Source organism: Salvia splendens, chromosome 10 (assembly GCF_004379255.2).
Source record: "Salvia splendens isolate huo1 chromosome 10, SspV2, whole genome shotgun sequence".
Lineage (NCBI taxonomy): Eukaryota > Viridiplantae > Streptophyta > Magnoliopsida > Lamiales > Lamiaceae > Salvia > Salvia splendens.
Genome location: NC_056041.1, coordinates 9,128,744 through 9,148,333, shown reverse-complemented (window position 1 = coordinate 9,148,333; position 19,590 = coordinate 9,128,744). Strand labels below are relative to the sequence as shown.

Here is a 19,590-nt window from a genome sequence, read left to right as displayed (position 1 = left end):
AAAATTAGTTCACTTCTACTTTTGGTAAGTTTTTCTCTCTTATGAGATAGGTCTCGTTCTCTACTAATAATACTTAATCATTTTTTCTTACTATCTCTCATATTTTACTAATTTCGCATTAAAAACTTGTGTCGTCCCTAAAGTCCTTATTTTTATGAGACGAAGAGAATATTTAATTAGTACTACGATAAAGTTGTGAAGGCCAAATACTAGAATATGTTATACTCAGCCCAATCGTAGCCTAAATTCTCTCTATAATGTTTTTTCTTTTACAAATACTCTTTCAACATTATTTTAAGCCCTTTCATACTCAAACTGATATTTGTAAGACTAAATGACAACACATCCTTCACAGCTTGTGTTGAACTGGTTGTGTTTGATATCACGTGACACGATAGCGACTTACACGCACGAATTGAACCATTATCACGTGAATTTCAACCATTTGGGCCCATTCCATTGAAAATCCAGCCCAATAATGGGCCCATTTCAGGGGGGTCTATAGTTTAGTTTGAGTTGTAATGAATGCTTAGAAAGATAACGTCGCTGATTATTGTCTCTTTTATCAAGTATCAATTCACATTTTAAATATTTTATTCACTTATCACTGTCACTCATTGTCAAAATTAATCCACCACAACCTCACAAATCCCATCTTGAATGTTCTATTTTCAACTCATCTACAGAAAAATTCATATTAAATGCCCAATTATTACAAAGCTAGTGGAAGAAGATAGAGATTAGAGTTGTAATTAAATATAGGTGCTATCTCTTTGCATCCCACTTCTGCAACACCTTTTTATTTTATCAGACTTTTAAAGAATTGCTTCTTTGTTTCTCAACAGGATTTTGAAGAATTAATTTGTGATTCGTGACCCATTTTGCATCAGTGATATATATAGTTGGTTAATCGGTCGAAGATTAATTTAAGTAAGTTTTATTTATATGCTGATTTATACTACCTGTTTATCGTTTAATTGTTATAAATGATATTTTTTGGAAATTCGAGGGGCTGCAAATAATAATAATAATTAAAAATTTAAAATTCGAGTTTAAAAAAAATTGACGATTCCCACAGCTATATATCTTGAGACATTTTCTTTACTTAAACCCTATTTCACATAGAGCTTGACTATGATCATGACCTGACCAACCCATAACATATATCTTCGTCAATTAACGTGACCATGACAATGATAGATGTTGAGCATAATTTGGTTTTAATATATTTAAGGAAAAAATACAACAAACTTAATAAATATATAATCAAAGAAGCTGGCAATTAGCACACTCGGAGGTGGCATGGAAAGTTCCATTGGTGAAAACATACAAAATCAGTGAATTTTATTTTAGAATAAAGCTAGGTGGCCATATTATGGCCCGCCATAAATTGATTAAATAGTAAAAAAATTTAATTTTTTTCAAATTTTGTCATTAATACTACTTGATTTTATTTTTATATCCTTTTCATTATTTGTTGCTCAACATGTTACTGCTGCTCTTTCATAGTTTTTGCTCAACTTATTACTACTGTCATTTCTTGATTGTTGCACAACGTATACAGTAATTCGTAATATTAATGTGTTTTACATAATGGAATTCAAAGATAAGTACCAACTCACAAGTTCATTCACATACATATAAGGTTATATCGGTAATTCTAATTTTTTTATATATGTAAATGGACTAAATTAACAAGTGGCGGATCCAGGAATCAAAAATCGTGGGGTCGAACCGATCAAGATTATAAATATATTTTAATAAATATCTCTAAACAAAAATACGTAAAAATATAAATACCACAATCTTATGCTATGCGAGATAGTTGGCTTCTTCGAGTATCCATTTTCTGAAAACGACTCAAAATCCTTTCATTGGGAATAGTTGCAAACACCTCCTTCTCGCTATATACCGTCAAACTGTCGTTCAACCAGTCATCTCCCATCCTATTTCTCAGCTCTGACTTCACAAATTTCATTACAGAAAACACTCTTTCAACGGATGCTGTAGCTACTGGTAAAAGTAAGACCAATTTTATCAATCGATAAACCAATTGAAAAATCTTATCTTTCATCGTTTCAACCATCTTCTTTGAAAGAGTTCCCAAATCTTCAACATCTGAAAAACGTGTATCTCTTCTTACATCACTCACGAAACTTTGAAGTTGTTTAGTTAACAAGTTAAGCTCCATGGATGAAAAGTCTTCCGGATAAAGGGTGGCAAGAAGAACAAGTCTGTGCTTGGATCAAGACATGCCACTTTTTTTTGGAAAGTCATGGCCTTTTGGTTGGCAAGGACCTTTGGCAACATATTCTCTACGAATTCGATCACGAATATTCACATCAAAACTATCTATAGGGTCTCGTAATCCGGGGTCGGCTTTGATTTTCTCTTTATCAATTTCAATCTCGTCCGGATGATTTTCAACTACCACATGATTTTCCAATTGTCGTGGTTCTTGCTCAACATTAGCACTTGAAGAACCGATAGAAACTCGAGGTCTTTTCTTTAGAAATTTATCCATTAACCTAAAAACAATGTAACACAAATTTAAAATTTATATTTAATCAATTATCATATACTATGAAACTTTCTAATCTAATCTCGGACAAGGTAAACAAAATCAATGAATATTCAAAAGCAATTAAGCAAAGTTGCAAAAATAATTGCTATATCTACTTAAATTAGAGAATATAATAATTATTGATCAATTTTATAGCATTGTAATGTGAATTGTAAAAACAGAAAAAAAAAACAAAAACAAATAATAGTACCAACTTAAACTTGAATGATGATTTTAAATACCTCAATAAGTGATAAGATACAAGAAACTCTCACAAAATAATTGTTGATGCCAATTTTGGGTAGAGAATGAAAGGGTTTTCTTTTCCTGTTATAAATTCGCCCAAGTCTGTGCAAGTTAACAGCTTTTGCATTCTCTATATTTAAATAGGTTAAAATTATTGGAAGTTGGGCTTATTTAATTATGGTATCAATTAATACAAGGTAAGCCCATTTGTAAAGCCCAAGTACTAAAATATTGGAAATTGTGTCTTCTTCTTCAGCCAGAGGCGGCGACGTTTGCTGCCATTGCTGCCTGGGCCAGAACTTCGGCGGCGTGGGGTCGGCGGCTGAGGGAGGGCAATATCCGGCAATTCTCCGGGGACAGTGGTGGGGTCGGCCGACCCCACCTAGATCCGCCGATGAAATTAACTCTTTATTGCCGGCCATAATATGACCATTTAACATCACTCTTTATTTTATATCTACTTTATATCAACTTGACTAATATTTTATTACATTTTGGTGGACATATAACTGTGTGGTCGGCGGATATGAAGTCTTTGGAACAGATGGTTTGCTTATATATAAATTCCCAATTAGCTTTAGTTTAACTAGAATTCTTGCTTAAACTCTAATGATATCATGTGCCAATACTTAACTTATTGTTGCAAGTTGCACAAGAAATCTTAGCATATCTTTTTTAGTCAGATGGTCGTTGTCTAAACCACTTATTGTCACCGCCCTAACGCGTTATTATCTCATTCTTAATTATTTTTAAATTCGAGTTTTGGGTAAATTACATTTTTTATGTTATCAATGCTCTCTTACGTTCCAATTTAGAAATCCTACGTGGCTACAAATTACGAATGTAGGGCTACTCTATTTTTAAAAATATATTTGCCCACTAAGAATACTGTGCAAGAATTGACTTGTTACGCATCCACAAATAATGTACTAGTAGTACAAATTTTCTTTTATGAACAAAACCTCTGTATAATTTACCGTTACAATATTCCTTATTTACAAAACAAGTCTACACATATTCTACCATCTTAATCCACCATTGGATTCAACATCAATACACGGAGTAGAAACATCAATACACGAAGTAGAGTAGCTTAAAATATGGATAACAACATCAATACACGAAGTAGAGTAGCTTAAAATATGAAGTACTATAGTACTCCCTCCGTCCCAAGGAAGATGACCCATTCCTTGGGCGGCACAAAGTTTTATGCAATTTTATTTTTTGTGTTAGGTGAAGAGAGTAAAGTAAGAGAGGGAATAAAGGAATAGAGATAAATGTATTTTCATTTATAGTAATGGGTCATCTTGAATGAGACAAATTAAAAGGAAAAATTGGTCATCTTTAGTGGGCGGAGAGAGTATTCAATTCCCATTCTAGAAAAACACACACGCAAGCACAAACAACACTAGAGGGTTTCTTCCACAATCTATGATACTATATTCATGAAAACCCTAATCATGATGATAGTTAAGAAGTTATTAATGAACTCGATTCAACAAATGACTTTGACATCTAGCTATTCTATTTATAGAACTATAAACTACACAAGACAACTATTTAAGCTAGTATAAACTCTACACAAGCATGCACAATCCGAACCGGAACCAGAAGCGGCACCGGCGGTTCAAGCGGGCCGGTTCAGGTTCAGAAATATCGCGAACCAGAATCGGCGGTTCGCCGGTTCATAACCTTAAAAAAATTTACTCCCTCCGTCCCCTAATAGGAGTCGTTGTTTGACCGGGCACTAGTTTTAAGAAATGTAAAGAAAAGTTGGTTGAAAAAGTTAGTGGAATGTGAGACCCATTTTTTTATATTGATTTTATAATAAAATGTGAGTGGAGTGAGTTAGTGGAATGTGGGACCTACTACCATTTATGGTAAAAATGAAGAGTGACTCTTAATGGGGGACGGCCCAAAAAGGAAATTAACGACTCTTATTCGGGGACGGAGGGAGTATTATTTATAAAAATCAACTTTTATGTATAAAAATTAATTTTCGCAAATAAATAAATACAATAATTTCATAATAGCCCATATTTATTTGTTGAGCCTATGATTCTAAGAACCATTCTTAGTTGTTTCACTTTTATAGAGACATCCGTGTTTCACTTTCAATGTGGGACAAAATATGTTGAAATATTTTCTTGTATAACTACATGTTTAGATCATTCATTCATATTTTTCCAATGTGAGATACAAAACTTTCTTTTATTTTCTATTTTTCTTTATTTTTTACTACATTTTATTATTCACTAACTTTATCTTTATTTTTGTTATGATTCATTTTCTAAGACAAATTTATAGATAATAATAGAATCAAATAGAATATTCAATGAAATTTGAATATTTCATGTTGCTCATAATTTGTATATTTATAGAATGTGGGTGTGTTCAAATAATAATAATAATTGGATTTAAATGTGCTCACTTTTAAGAATTCTAAGAAACCATTTTGGTTGTTTCTCTTTTATCGAGACATCATTGAATATTTTTTGTTTCACTTTCAATGTCGGACAAAATATGTTGAAGTATTTTCTTTTATAATTACATGTTTAGATCATTCATTTATCTTTTTCCAATGTGGGATACAAAATTTTCTTTTGTTTTCTACTTTTCTTTATTTTTTTTGCTACATTTTATTATTCACTAACTTTATCTTTATTTTTGTTATGATTCTTTTTCTAAGACAAATTTATAGATAATAATAGCATCAACTAGAATAGTTTAATTAAATTTGAATGTTGCATGTTGCTAATAATTTGTATATTTATAGAATGTGAACGTGTTCAAATAATTGGATTTAAATGTAAGTATGTTGCTAATTTTTCTCAATATATTGATTAAAATGTGAAAAATAACAATTAATATAATTGGTATAATAATGATAAAAAAACAGATAACTAAAGAATGATTTGTTTAGTGGTATAATATAGTTTATATATTTATATATTAGTAGTAGACTAATAGTATGATTTTGTATAATAGTTGTTATTCTAATAGATGTAGTATAATTTATATAAAAAATTTATTATTCGTGAATATATTCTTGATAGATAAGAATAAACAATTATTGAGTAATATGATTTGTATATAGATAAATAATTATTCATATTATAGTTATCACTAGATTAATACAATTTGTATAATTATTCTCTTAATGTATATAATGGTATTTATTAGTTAACATACACATAAACTAATACACAAACAAATCGATAATGATAAATAATTAAAGAATAATACTTTATGTAATTATATTTGTTGTTAAGTTGTAATAATAGAAGATAGTTAAGATATAAACTAATATAAACAAAGATGATGGAGATGTAGCATGTAGTTATAAATAAGGAGTCTTATCCCACGTTGAAAGAAAGAGCAACACATCCAAGAACATGTAGCTATAAAAGAGAATCATCCAATACACTCTCTTTCAACCTAAAGGCTCAAGTCCAACATTAAGTGTAAATTGTAACTTATAAGTTGTAACTTGTGACTTGTAGTCTCGTTGAAATAAACACTAAAACGAGAAGAAGAAAAAAAATTCGAACCGCCGAATCGGCGGTTTTGAACTGCCTCGTGAACCGGCATTTTTTTAACAGGGACCCTTGGCGGGCCGGTTTCGGTTCATGAAAATGGTGAACCGCCGGTTCCGAACCAGAACCGGCGGTTTTTGAACCGTGTGCTGTGCACACCTATCTACACCTAACCCTAATTCTCTTCTTCACTTCCGCCATCTCTTCTCCACCGTCGCTTGCGCTTGCGCCTCCGCCCTCCAGCCGTGCTCCGGAGTTCAGCTTGACGCTGGCGCCACTCCACCAAACTCCAGTGCTCCAGAGTCCAGCAGTCCCTCCTCCCTCAGGCCTCAGCCATCCAAGCCGAAGAAGGTAAAATCTCATACTCATATTCACATATTTGATTCCTATTTAATTTGTGTATTATATCCAAAGTTGAGTGTAAGTTTTTATACTGTGAAATTGAGTGTTTAATTTTGTAATGCAGTGAAATTGATTGTTTAATGTTTTGATATAGTGTGTAATTTCATATGTTGAATTGAGTGTTAAAATTTCATACTCTATAATTGATTGTTGTAATAGATGCTTTGTTAGATGGTGAAATTAAGTGTTAATTTTTAATAATTGAGTGAAACGGATTGGGAGATACCATTGACGTTATAATTTTCTCCAATTTACAATGTAATGTTATATAATTTTCTAAATCTTTTTCTTGTAGATGTTGAATAATGAAAGTGAAACGATTGGAGATAGCATTGTAATTGAAGTTACTTCCCGGTGGATGACAAAGGGGATGAAAAAAAGAGAAAAACTATGGACAAAAGATTTGGCCAAAGTTCTTCTATTGACACTTGGAACTTTGATCAAGAAAAGATTGAGAAGGCTTTAGCTTTTATAATGATTGTTGATGAGTTGCCTTTTGAGTTTGTTGAAGGGAAGGGTTTTCAACACTTGTTTCTAAGATATGTCCCCGTTTTAAGATTCCATCTAGAAATGAACTTGGCAAGATAGAACATGGTATTTGAAGCTTTGGAAGATAAGAGTAAATACTTATTAGATAGTTTTAAATTTTATTTTGATTGACATTGATGTTGTGGCTTAAATATTTATATTTTGTTGGTTGATGGATGTTAATCATGTTAGGATTTTATGTTTTTTTTTTTTTTCTGTTTTTTGTTTTTTGATTGAAATTCCAAACAATTTCAGTTTTTCGGTTTAATTCGGTTTTTCGGTTTTCAATTTTTCGGTTTTTCTGTTCGATTCGATTTTGATTTCGAGGAAATTCGGTTTTTCAGGTTCGGTTCAGTTTGGATAAAAACCGAACCGAAACCCGAATTTACACCCCTATATGGTGTAATAGTTTGATCCCCAATTTTCACATGGGCCTTCACCCTCCAACTTGTTAGGCCTTGACTTGTCCACTTATATCTATGCATTCTCTCTCATAAGCCATAATTCATTCCCCCTATATATATATACACACCACACATTTACATACACAATCACTTATCTCTAACCCCATACATCCCAAAGCCTTTTACAGTTTACTCAATTGCATGAACGAATAAATAAAAAATGGGTTTGCAAAACCAGCTCTCCGACGTGTCATCCGAATCCATCCTCATATTCACAGTGGTGCTAATCGCCAAAAGCGTACGTTATCTCCGATCCCTTCTCTCCACTATCCTGCGCGCAATCGGCGTATTCTCCCCCGACCGCCCCCATTCCGGCGCCTCCTCGCTATACAGCGCCGTGAGGTCCGGTCTGGCCGGAGTCATCCTCCTCTGCGAGCAGATGAATCTGAACCGGGCCTACCCCTACGCGAACCAGTCAGGCCGGTGCGCTTCGGACTGCGTCGTCTGCCTCAACCGGTTCGAGGATGGGGAGCCCGTGCGCAAGTTAGCGTGCCGCCACGTGTTCCACAAGGACTGCATCGACGGCTGGCTCGACCAGCTCAACTTCAGCTGCCCACTCTGCCGCGCGCCGCTCGTCGCCGAGGAGCGCGTGGATCGCACGCGGAGGCGCGTGGCCGGCGACGTCCTGGATTGGTTCCCCCTTCAGTAACGAATCCATCGGTGGCGCGTGGTGATGATCAAGTCGCCCCTTTCGGTTTGTTCATTGTTTAAAGTCAAAGGTTATTCGACCATTGACTTCTTGGTTTCAATTTTTATTTTTCTTTTTTTCCCCTCTTTGTTTAAGGGGTTTTTTGTCCGTTGTTTTTGAAGAGTCGCATAGACGACTCTTTTCTGCAGCTGTACAAAATCTTAGCCGGCCAACTGGTTGTTTTTTGAAGAATACTTATTTTAAAAAGAGTGAACTACATAAATCATCCCTGACGTTTTCATTTGTTTCATTCCTGGCCCTTGACGTTTAAAAATATCGCCACAAGTCCCTGGCCTTTAACATAATCACATATCGTATATTTGTAGTCATTTTCGGACTAAAATGCCCAAATGCCTTGAAGGGCATTTCTGACATTTCAGAAGGTCTACTCTGCACTTTTGCGGACATTACTTTTGTCACATCAGTACATGCAGCACTGCAGATTCCTATTATATTCATAATATATTCATTAATTTATAATAGATTAATGTGTTACAGATTTACTCTTTTGCAATAATCTAGGAAAAACATTGGCCTTTATTAAATCAAACTTGAAATCATATATATGAATTTATAATAAATCTTTCAAATAAAACCAATTTTTATAATATATTTAAAAATATAATAGGAGTAACTAACAAGGAAATAATATAAATGGTTAGATAAAATCGGTCGATTATGTACCTGTAATCTATGTATGTGTAATACCCGAAAATTTGTGGAATTTTATTCTTTTAATTAAGGATGAAATTTTTATGTTTTTGTGTTTAAAATATGGTGTGGAAAATATTATTTGTGTTTATTTGATTGTTGTGGATGTGGTATTTTCTACCTAGGCAAATTAAAAATGGAATTAAGTAATTAAGCTATGAATAAAAACTCCTAATTAACAAATTAAATCCCTCCCTCCCCAATTCTCTCTTCTTTTTCGAAAAAAAAAACCTCCCCCATCACCCCATGATTCTCTCAACCGCCCCCACTCCCTCATAACCGATTTCCCTCCCCCTCTTTTCCATTCGTTCTCTCTTCTCGGTCTCTCTCTCTCTCTCTCTCTCTCTCTCTCTCTCTCTCTCTCGCTCTCTAGCTCTCATCTCTCTCGAAGTGTGCTCTCACGGTAAGCTCTCGCCCCTCTCTCTCTCGGTTTACCTTTCCCCATTCATCCCCTTCTCATCATCATCTTGGCTTCTTCAAGGTGTTACGCTCGTACGTTGTAAATCGGTGTAGGGAAAGCTTCGAATTTACGTTTGAACTATCCAAGAAAGGTAACCGAACCCTAACCCTTGTTTAATTCGAAAACTCATGCATATAGGACGTTTTGGATGGTTTAGATGCTGAATAGGGTTTGTGGCTATGTGATATGGTTGAGCATGTTTTTGGTAGTAACTGGCAGTGGGTTCCGACCCCTTTTTATCTAAGCAAACGATCTCCGTTGGGTACGAATTTTGAACTGTATAAAGGTTAATGTGGCTTCTGTGTGGTGTGTAATTTTCAGCCTCTTTGGATGTCGTATGAATTTATTATGATTTTTGCAAGTAAACTGCGCAGTTTCGCGAGTTGTATGTTTTTGGGAGATGTTTTCATGTGCAATTGGCGTGATTCTGAGTGCTATGTTTTTGTGATGAATGTGGGTGTGTTTGACCAAGAGATGGCTCGGGAAAATCAGTGTTTGGTTCGAGGGTTTTGCGTGGGTTGGCCGAGAGTTTTAGGGGCCGGCCTAGGGCAGTGTTGTGGGGGGGTTTTGAAGGGATGATCCCAGGTGTCTGGGTGTGTTTTGGGACGGAGAATGTGTGGTGTGAATGTTGTATAGGGTTTGAGAATCGGAAGTTGGAGGAAAGTGAGTGTGCACGGGACGAGCCAGGCGGCCGAGGTGCCGAGCCAGCGGCCGAGGTGCCGAGCAGGCGGCCGAGGTGCCGAGCAGGCGGCCGAGGTGCCGAGCCAGCGGCCGAGGTGCCGAGCAGGCGGCCGAGGTGCCGAGCAGGCGGCCGAGGTGCCGAGCCAGCGGCCGAGGTGCCGAACAGGTGGCCGAGGTGCCGAGCCAGCGGCCGAGACACCGAGCCATGTCGAGACGCCGATCCTTTTTCCGAGTTTTTCCGAACCTTTTCCGAGCCAAGTGAGCCGTTTGCACAGTAAGGGTATGCCAGGACTTGGAGTGCTGTGTTCGTGTGTCGTGTGCGCGTTTTGGGTACGTCGTTTGCGTGCGGGGTGTGTTTCGAACGTGTGACTTTGTGTGTTTGTTTTGTAACATGTTGTTAAGTGTATGTACGTGTAACGTGCTAGATGTTGAAGTCGTCCACGTAGGAATCATGCATTGTCGTTTAAAGTCTCGTCTCTTCTGACTCTAATCATGATACAATTTATCTTTCAAAAGGGTGATCGTTTACGAGGAAAGTGTGGTTGAAGAAGGGAATTATTTTAAAAGCTAAGCAATCGAGGTGGGCTTTTCTACCCTACTTTTACGTGGGTTGTTTTTAATACGGACTCTGTTCCGGAATTGTTTATGGAGGTGAACTGTTTGTCTTGCCAAATGTTTTGATTTGAAACCTATCTGAAGTGGTTTACCACATATGTTTAATCGAATTCGGGTCTGTTGGGCTGCGAACCCTCAGGCTAGTGTACACGAGACTGGGTGCCATCTGAGAGCAAGTTGGCCGGTCTAGATGACCTGGGGTGTGGCCACGCCCCTTGTCACCGTTTGGATCAGATAGTGTATGATTGAGGGAATAAGGGTGGCAATATCGGAAAATGACTGCGCAGTCGAATTTATGAAATATATTTTGGTGTACTTGGGTTATTTTCTTTACACTCAAAACCCCAATGTTACACTGTTATGGCATGACAAACTATGATTTTGGCGTGTGTCCACTGAGTGCAATAAGTACTCAGCCCTGTATGTTGTTTTCTTAATGTGCAGGTTGAGCGGCGATGGGGAGGACGGATGTTGAGCAGTTAAAGTCAAAATGCGTTTCACTTTGTTTTGGATAATGTCGTGTCGTCATACCCGGCATTATCTGTCTCTTGATCCTTTTCCGCTGCTTGTAATCCGAAACAATGTTTTCATTTAAACTCTGGTTACTTAAACTTTTGAAATGTCGCTACAGTACCTTGTTTTAAAATGAATTTCCTTTTATTAAATGTCTTTGGGTCAAATATTCTTGTTTTTCCCCTTTCTTCCCCGCTTCTTTACTCCTCCCCTAGTCGCGGTCCACCGTACTTCCTATCCTTAGGAAATGCGGGCGTGACAGTATGTTTATCTTTATTTGGAGAGAAAATATAGAGATAAACTAGTAGGAGTAATATTTAAACATGCATCTCGAATCCCTATTTTCCTCATTATGGAGCAATTATTATTTAGTAAAAAGAGAACAAAATCTTTGATTCGTTAATTATGTCTTATTAAACGCGTGTTAATAATAAAAAAATTGTAATATTGATTCGATAATATATATTTTTGCCCATTTTAATAATATGATTGTGCTACATGGACCAACATTCATTTATGAAAATGATCGCATTATAAATACACAAACAAATCACAATCACATGCAAAATTGTCACATAAAACTGAATTTATTGCTACCACCTAAAAAATCACTAATATAATCATGCAATTAACAAATTAAATCGCATTAAAAAGAAAATCACACATTTCAATTAAGTTAATTAATATGATATTCCAACATATATATTTGATATCTCAATTTCACAAAGCAAAACCCACCAAAAACAAGGGATTGAAAAATAGTTGAAGATGTAAATTAATAATTAATCAATTAAGATGTGTCTTTAATTAAGGGATCCGATTGAAGTATAGCAACTTTGACTTGGCTGCTTATGTTTGACTTTCGATATATAATGAGTGGAGTACTAAATATATTTAAGTAGTTTTTTATTTGGTGTGGTGACTAATCAATCAATCAATCCTGAGCAAAACCTCATGCAGTGCAGCAGCTTGCCACAGCAGAGTTCTATTCGATATGACCATAATGCCCTTTTAGGGATGAAGGGTCTTTTAGTCCGAAAAAACCTGATATGTGATTATGTTAAACGCCAGAGACTTGTAGCGATATTTTTAAATGTCAGGGGTCTGGAGTGAAACAAATGGAAACGTCAAGAATGGTTTATGTAGTTCACTCTTTTAAAAATGATTGATTGTCCTTCTTCAACTTTTATGTTGGAATATGCTTTAGCTTAATTAATATGTATTCCATTAAACTCTACTTAATCATAATGAGGTACTACAAAATTTAAAGATCTCAAAAAAAAAAGGAAATAATCATATTTTTCCATTGCATATTGCCAACATTAACAATGGAATAATTGAAAATATCGAGTAACCTACTTTCACTTCATGTGGAAACAACTCTAATTTAGCCTTTTCAATGTTAAATCCGACTATCGAAATTGAACGATATAAAATTGGAATATATTACGATTTTATATTAAGTATAATTTTACATTGCCAATACCTACTAATGATACACCATCTATATCTGAACTCAAGTACTATATTATAAACACATAAATTCATATACTTGTATATATGATCAACACCATATTTATTATTGGAAAATGATTTTTGAAATCTTTATTATAGTATATATTGAGTGTATTTGTGTACTGTAGAATAATACAAATTCAGTTATTGCATACATGATCTGCAGGTGTAAATTTGCATCATGTATAGACAGACCAAAATAATGATTCCAAAAAAAAGAAAGAAAAGTTGGAGAGGAAAAAACAGCAAAAATATCACTACTACCGATTTATTCATTAATTTTATTTTTTTAATTTCTTTTATTTGTCCCTATTTGATAAAAGAATGGCTTTTGAAGCTCACTATTATTTGTTTACTAAAAAAATATGAACTTTATACTAAAGTACAAGAATAAAACAATACGGTGATACATTATCATCTTTCACTTCTTGATTTCTTTTCCGATGTGCTTGTGCCGCAACGCAACCCCTTGGATTTGTTTTCCATTTTTAGGGGTTTGAAAAATGAGAGTAGATACCATTCCATTTTCTAAATTATTCATATCTTCCCTCCCGGTTAATACATATCATTAATTGTCCTCTCAAAAGAAACCAAATTAAAGAATTTATGATCTCTTTTTCTTCTTCTGAAGAGATGCCAAGTAAACCATAAAATTTAACCCAAACATTATTAAAAATATAAGAGTAGAATATGGAGGCCTTTGTCCATTTAACTTATCAAATCTGGACCTCGCCTGCTACCACTATTGGGCCACTAAGGGATCAAGCTACCAGCCCACTAGATCATCAAAGTAAATACCAGTAACTAATTGACATTACACATCAAATATCAATGCATGTTGGATAGAGAAGGGTTCGAATAAAATTTTTCTTAAAATTAGTATAACTTGAGAAGTGAGAACGATTTGCATTGAATGTATAAACTTTGCAGCAGTCTAATGTATAGTTCATAAAGTATATATATAGTTGCATTTTGATATATGCATAAAGTATATAGTTGCAGTTTGATAGTATATTATATACAAGGTGTATTAGTCATTATAGCGTTCTGATAATGCAAATATTTTGTACAAATACTTCTTATATTAAATGCAATGTTTTCACATATTCTCATCTCCTCAAGATAAGAATGTTCTCACAACCAAACTCTTTATTACATAAAGCATATATTTATGAGCATTTAAAGATGTATGGACGTTTCAACAAAATTTGGAGGTAGAAACTTTGCATTACAATTTTAGAATAACTTAAAAACCTTTTTCAACCAAGCTTAATATATCAGATTTAAATAGTTTAACATGTGACATGCACACCCAATATCATGTCTTGGCTACATTAATATCTCAAATTCAATAATTCAAGAATATTTTGGTATGATAATTTAGATTCAAGAATCTTATACACTATATGTCTATTGGAATTATCTCAATTGATGCGCTTTATTTTCCGAGAAGAGAGCAAATCTGGAGCGGTGGATTTTCATGGATTCTGAATAAATAAAAGCAAACTTATAAAGTACATACAGAATTATATATGATCACATAAAAAGATACTCAAAATATTTGTTTACTATCACTTTATAATGGAGAAAAGAGTTTCATTTTTCAGTTGTTTCATTTTTGCATCAATTGCACTGTTTTCTACAAAATTCTTGTCATAGAGTTTCCAGAGATGGATCATGAAATACAGCAGTTTTCGAGGCCTTCAGATTCCTCTCCTTGATGGTGAGATACAGATTCCTCTGCTTGATGGTGAAATACAGCATCACAATTGGAAAATTATTCCTATTGAGGTACATGTAAGTCCCTTTTTCCCTCTTCAATTTAATTTACTTATATTGGAGAAATTTAAAAGATATGTACTGTAGAAAGTCTGCAACATGCAAGAACTTCAAATTTCATAAAAGTTTTGCAACCCTCAAAATTTGGATATCATCGATTTTTTCTTTCCTTTTCCCATTGTCCTTTTGCTTTCTTGTTGGATGTACTTTTTTGCTTTTACTCATGTTACTATTTATCCACAATTGTTACTTTTATTCATAACAATAGCTACCACCACTGAACTACCCACAGGCCACAATTGAGTTGTCCATTTTCCAAGAACAGCAGATCATGGCTGAAATTGAAATGCAAGAAATGGACTGTTTCAACTTTCACGTTTAGCAAGTCCAAAATATCTATAGAATTCAGCAAGTTGAAAAAATCTAGTAGCAGCCATACTTGACAATCTTCATAATACAATTAGAATTTATCAAAATCTGCGAGTTTTGCAACTGATCATTGCCAAATCATCATAGTAAGAGTAGTTCTACTTCTAGCAAATGTATTAGCCTCTCTCTACTATGTGCACACACTAGCTCATTTTCTGGACTCCCATACTTGATATAAGAGGCTTACACATTCTCAAATTCCGACTCTTGTTCAGCAAGATGTATTCCATGGTTCGTAGATGCATGGTTTGCACTCTGTGACTCTGCCACCATGTCGAGATATGCATGAGGTGCCCAACCTGCATCGTCATCACAAACGAGAATTTACAAGCATTTCGTTTTAACCTATATCCTTAAGGTTTGATTTCGGAAAAGTCTGTGATCAAAACATACAAATAAATACCATAGTAGCACCAACTCCTACCATTCCCTATTCTAGGTTTGAAGATGAAATGTAGGTTTATGAGGGAAGATAGAACATAATAAAGATAGGTAGGAAAATGATGTGGGCCTTAATATTCTATTACTTCACAGCGACTGGTGCTTAACTTTATCACATCTCTAACAACATTAAGCTTTTATTGATAGCTACCAACCATGCTCAAGATATTAACTTGAAACAGAAAACAAAAATTCTTTCAAACTCTGGCAATCACGGACAGAAAATAAGTGTGGAGAAGAGTACCGTCTATGTCATATGGTGGCGGAAAAAATTGCAAGTAACAGAATGAAGCAACTGTCAACCCTACATGTTGAGCAACTACAGACTATTAGTAAAAGAAAGTATATAGACCTAAACCACGTTACTGAAACCGTGGATACCCAAGATTGTTCATGAAATACCTAGTAGACCTCCAGCAAAGACATCCTGCCAGTGATGCCAATAATCATCAACTCTCGAAACTCCCACTAATGCTGCCAAGAGTAATGGAAAAAAGACGAGACAGAGCTTTGCTACATGGCCTCTGCGATCAAACACTTTAATTTTACCAGACAAATACCAGGCCAGGAAGCCAAGCCCAGAAAAGGACCCTAAGAACAATAACCAAACCAGTATTTGGTTAAGACAACAAAGCTTGTGTAACAGCATTAAACGGAAATTTTAGGGTTCACTGATTAGTATACGTAGATAGCAGCGACAGCATATAAGAGTAAGAGACTGATTTCTTGCAATAGGAGTATCAGGTATCACAAGGAATCACTCACATGAAGTATGTCCACTGGGAAAACTTTTATGACCTTCTTTTATGACACTCTTTGATCCAGTGCACTGGACATTCCCTGTCACATTATGAAAAAACTATCCACCAAAGTGACGTACAGTTACTGAATGCTAGTGGCTGCAAATGCAGTAGAAGTTGCTGCGGTTCTAAAATCACAGTATACCAACAGGACTTACCGGTTTACCATCAGGGAAGCAACGCCAGTAGAAGTCTGGTCGAGGTCGGCCAACAGCATCTTTAATGGCATCAGTGAGAACACCAGTAATAAGTACAGAAAAAAGCAGTCCTGAAAGTGGATGCACACAACCAATATTACATCAATTCTATGCTTTTGATCAATGCGATTGGGAAAGGAAAAGAAAAAGGGCAGGCAAGAAAATGAGAGCCATACCCAGCAGAGCATGGTGTAAATCATAGACATTGTGTCGAATGAAGTAGAAGACAAGAATGACAGTGAGAGGCAATATTACTGCAATTATCTGTCACATATATTATTAGAGGAAATAGTTATCAGTCTAAAGGTATCTCAATTTATATGCAGTAATACACCGATACTGATTTGAAGACATTGCATACCGGAACAGCCCAAATGGGGACGGTGTTATCTTTCAACGGATACTTGAGTTCTGTCATCATATCTTGACCAACAAACCGGTGAAATGGTTCGATGACATTCAGGCTGATGTCGATTGCCACAAGCAGAAAAAGTATAAACCAATCATGCATGTGAAACCTGGCTACTTGAGCACCATGAGATCTTAATGTGTGAGCACCCAACTGAATCTCCGGCATCTCGACAGCCTAGAACAAATTCAAAATAGTTCAAATTGTAAATGATTCAGACACTAAACCAAAACTTTAGAGGTTGCCGAAAAATAAATTCCTCTGTTATCATTTGAGAAGCACATATAGTTAACAATCACAATGCGGAAATCAAATTATATTTACATTAACAAGCATCTGAACAAGGTAATTATATAATCAGTTCAATTTCCTGCAGCACAACAACACTTTAGTCGCTAACTCCTATCTTCCATTGAGATTTTTGAATTTCTATTGTTCCTGTAAAATTCCGTTTGTGAATTACAGATACTTCCATCTGATGTGGATAGAACTAACGTCCTAACGTCGGTATTTCGATTGATAGAGTTCACTTTGCTATCAAAACACAAAACAACAAACTGTGCCAAAATTTCATTATTGCATTTTTACTTCGGAGGAATTCGTCAGTTCGTTTTTGCTCTCCAAGCATAAGAATAACAAAACTGAGCAAAATTTTGTTCAGAATCACGTTTGCAGCAGCCAAAAAAGTACTCTGTAAAGAAGAAGCAACACGCACAAATCTCACTAGGAAAAAAATATCATGTGTGAACGGCTTCGGCGAAAAGCCGATGAATGACAATTGATTCCAACCAAATATTCAATTAACTCCAACACGTTATTATTAAAAAAAACAATAGTATTTGAAGATTTTAAAACAAAAGCAACAGTGAAACATAATTCACCTGAGAAGAGCGGCACTCTATGAATGCGCGCTCGAGAGAGACGAATAAGAAATACGCTGAGCACCCACTCTTTATCTATTGTGCAGAATTCCAAATTTCGAATTCAGAGAGAGATTGTTGATTGCAAATATTCTTCAGTCATATAAAGAAAGCAACCCCAGTCCAATGCAGTCCAGATATTCTCACTTTTGACAAAATAATTGTTGTTTAAACTCGAAGAAAATTCACTAAGCTAAACGCTTCAACTTATTAAATTTGCAACCAAATTTTAAATCAGTAAAACATAGGAGTATTAAATTCGGCTAAAATTTAGTATGATATTATAAATCAATAGTCTTATTATAAAATTTCATATTTTACACCATATTTGTTTCAATTTTTTGGTCATAGACTCATAGTATTATGTTCAATATATGTATCAAATATTTTGCTAATGTTTTACCATAACATTTCAGATCCAAATAATCTCATCTTTGTATATAATCAACAGGATTTACAAAATAATACTACTAATATGTGTATCAAATACTTGGAAGCTACCAGAATAAAGTGTCGCTAGGATATATAGTACAACATGTCACAAAAGATTGAAGATCTATTAATACATTTTAAACGTTACAATAGATATTATTTTAAATTTATTAGGCAACTTAAAAATATAAGTGTGATATAGATCATGCGCAGTTGCACCATAGGCGTGTACACACACACATGAGTTTTGCCGTAATAGGAGACTAAGACTTTATCAAATTAAAACCATGAATTTTGAGAAATAAAACTTATCATAACATAGACTCAGATTTTCTCATAATTCGAATGAGATACATCATATATTTAAATATAGCAAAAATAAACATATAAAATATTTATACTTATATAAAATTATAGACAAAATTAATTTTAGAAATATGTTCTCATATAAAAAATACTACTATTATTTAAACTGTCCTAATGAAGATGACTTATTTCTAAAAATCAAAGCACAATTGTCCTCCTACTTTATTCTTTTTTCACTTAGTAAAACACAAAACAACACTTCATAAAATCATACTCTTAAAAAATGTTCAATCTTCCTTCGGAAGGAGACAATACATTTAAATTAGGTTCATTTTATTTTGTAATGGAAATGAATTATAACACGAGATGTCACTCATTCTATTTCCGAAAATAGTTCAATACTTTCAACTGTCGTTACCCACCACAATCGGCAGTTTCATTTGACTCCACAACTTAGCGTCATATTTGTGTTTACTCAATGAGCTTACTTGGCTAATTAGCAAAAAAAATATAATAATAATAATAATAATAATAATCAAATTAGAAAAAAATGTAATTTTCTTTGTGTAAATTGCCATATTCACTCAAAAATGAGCGCCATCATTATCACGATTGGATTTATATATCACGCCTTATTTCCTTTAATTCCTTTGACAAGTGATAAAGATAAAGCTATTCCAAAAAGTAAAAATTGCTTGGATCCCTTACACTCCTCTTTATTTTCTTTTCAGTATTTAAGCTATGATCCTTCTGCACATTCCTCAAAGAGTCTATTTTTCATAAATCTTGATATAACAAAAATACTTTCAAATTTGGATCTTGTTAAGTCGCAAAACGAGTCATTCGCAGCTTGATCAAGCCACAAACCAGCTTAATGATGCTGGAACGAGTCATCCATGACACAAAGCTTAATAGTTTTGGTTCGAGTCATCCATGAAGCCCTATTTTTTCGCTC

The 19,590-nt window shown here is 34.6% G+C and overlaps 2 protein-coding genes and 2 long non-coding RNA genes across 5 annotated transcripts; 3 read left to right on the top strand and 1 right to left on the bottom strand.

Annotated features, from left to right (window-relative positions):
* The first annotated feature begins 7 nt into the window (after positions 1 to 7).
* Positions 8 to 3,358, top strand: LOC121750354. Its single transcript, XR_006039857.1, has 3 exons — positions 8 to 24; positions 846 to 930; positions 3,066 to 3,358. It is a non-coding gene; the product is annotated as an uncharacterized LOC121750354 (long non-coding RNA).
* A 4,456-nt stretch (positions 3,359 to 7,814) lies between these two features.
* Positions 7,815 to 8,650, top strand: LOC121751229 (E3 ubiquitin-protein ligase RHA2A-like). The gene has a single exon (XM_042145939.1). It carries the CDS (start codon positions 7,900 to 7,902, stop codon positions 8,386 to 8,388), a length of 489 nt encoding a protein of 162 aa, XP_042001873.1. The 5' UTR covers positions 7,815 to 7,899; the 3' UTR covers positions 8,389 to 8,650.
* Positions 8,651 to 9,508: 858 nt separating this feature from the next.
* On the top strand, positions 9,509 to 11,441 carry LOC121751656. Its single transcript, XR_006040139.1, has 3 exons — positions 9,509 to 9,689; positions 10,796 to 10,859; positions 11,339 to 11,441. It is a non-coding gene; the product is annotated as an uncharacterized LOC121751656 (long non-coding RNA).
* A 3,607-nt stretch (positions 11,442 to 15,048) lies between these two features.
* Positions 15,049 to 18,042, bottom strand: LOC121753349 (lipid phosphate phosphatase 2-like). Of its 2 annotated transcripts, none has more exons than XM_042148622.1 (8): positions 17,859 to 18,042; positions 16,930 to 17,154; positions 16,745 to 16,832; positions 16,530 to 16,639; positions 16,337 to 16,430; positions 15,974 to 16,162; positions 15,816 to 15,890; positions 15,049 to 15,429 (listed from the first exon to the last, which is right to left on the bottom strand). In XM_042148622.1, the coding sequence occupies exons 2-8, from the start codon at positions 17,143 to 17,145 to the stop codon at positions 15,314 to 15,316; spliced, it is 888 nt and encodes a 295-aa protein (XP_042004556.1). In that variant the 5' UTR covers positions 17,146 to 17,154; positions 17,859 to 18,042; the 3' UTR covers positions 15,049 to 15,313. The 2 variants fall into 2 exon arrangements, with proteins under 2 accessions (XP_042004556.1, XP_042004557.1); XM_042148623.1 differs by having other exon boundaries at positions 15,816 to 15,875; positions 17,859 to 18,038.
* Positions 18,043 to 19,590: the final 1,548 nt, after the last annotated feature.

Excerpts from the sequence above, each read along its gene's own strand:
- LOC121751229 (XM_042145939.1), top strand. The coding sequence starts at position 7,900 with ATGGGTTTGCAAAACCAGCTCTCCGACGTGTCATCCGAATCCATCCTC.
- LOC121753349 (XM_042148622.1), bottom strand. The coding sequence starts at position 17,145 with ATGCCGGAGATTCAGTTGGGTGCTCACACATTAAGATCTCATGGTGCT. Across the intron at positions 16,833-16,929 it reads TCCCCATTTGGGCTGTTCCG|ATAATTGCAGTAATATTGCC; the intron begins GTATGCAATGTC and ends TATATGTGACAG. Across the intron at positions 15,891-15,973 it reads CTTTGCTGGAGGTCTACTAG|TTGCTCAACATGTAGGGTTG; the intron begins GTATTTCATGAA and ends AATAGTCTGTAG.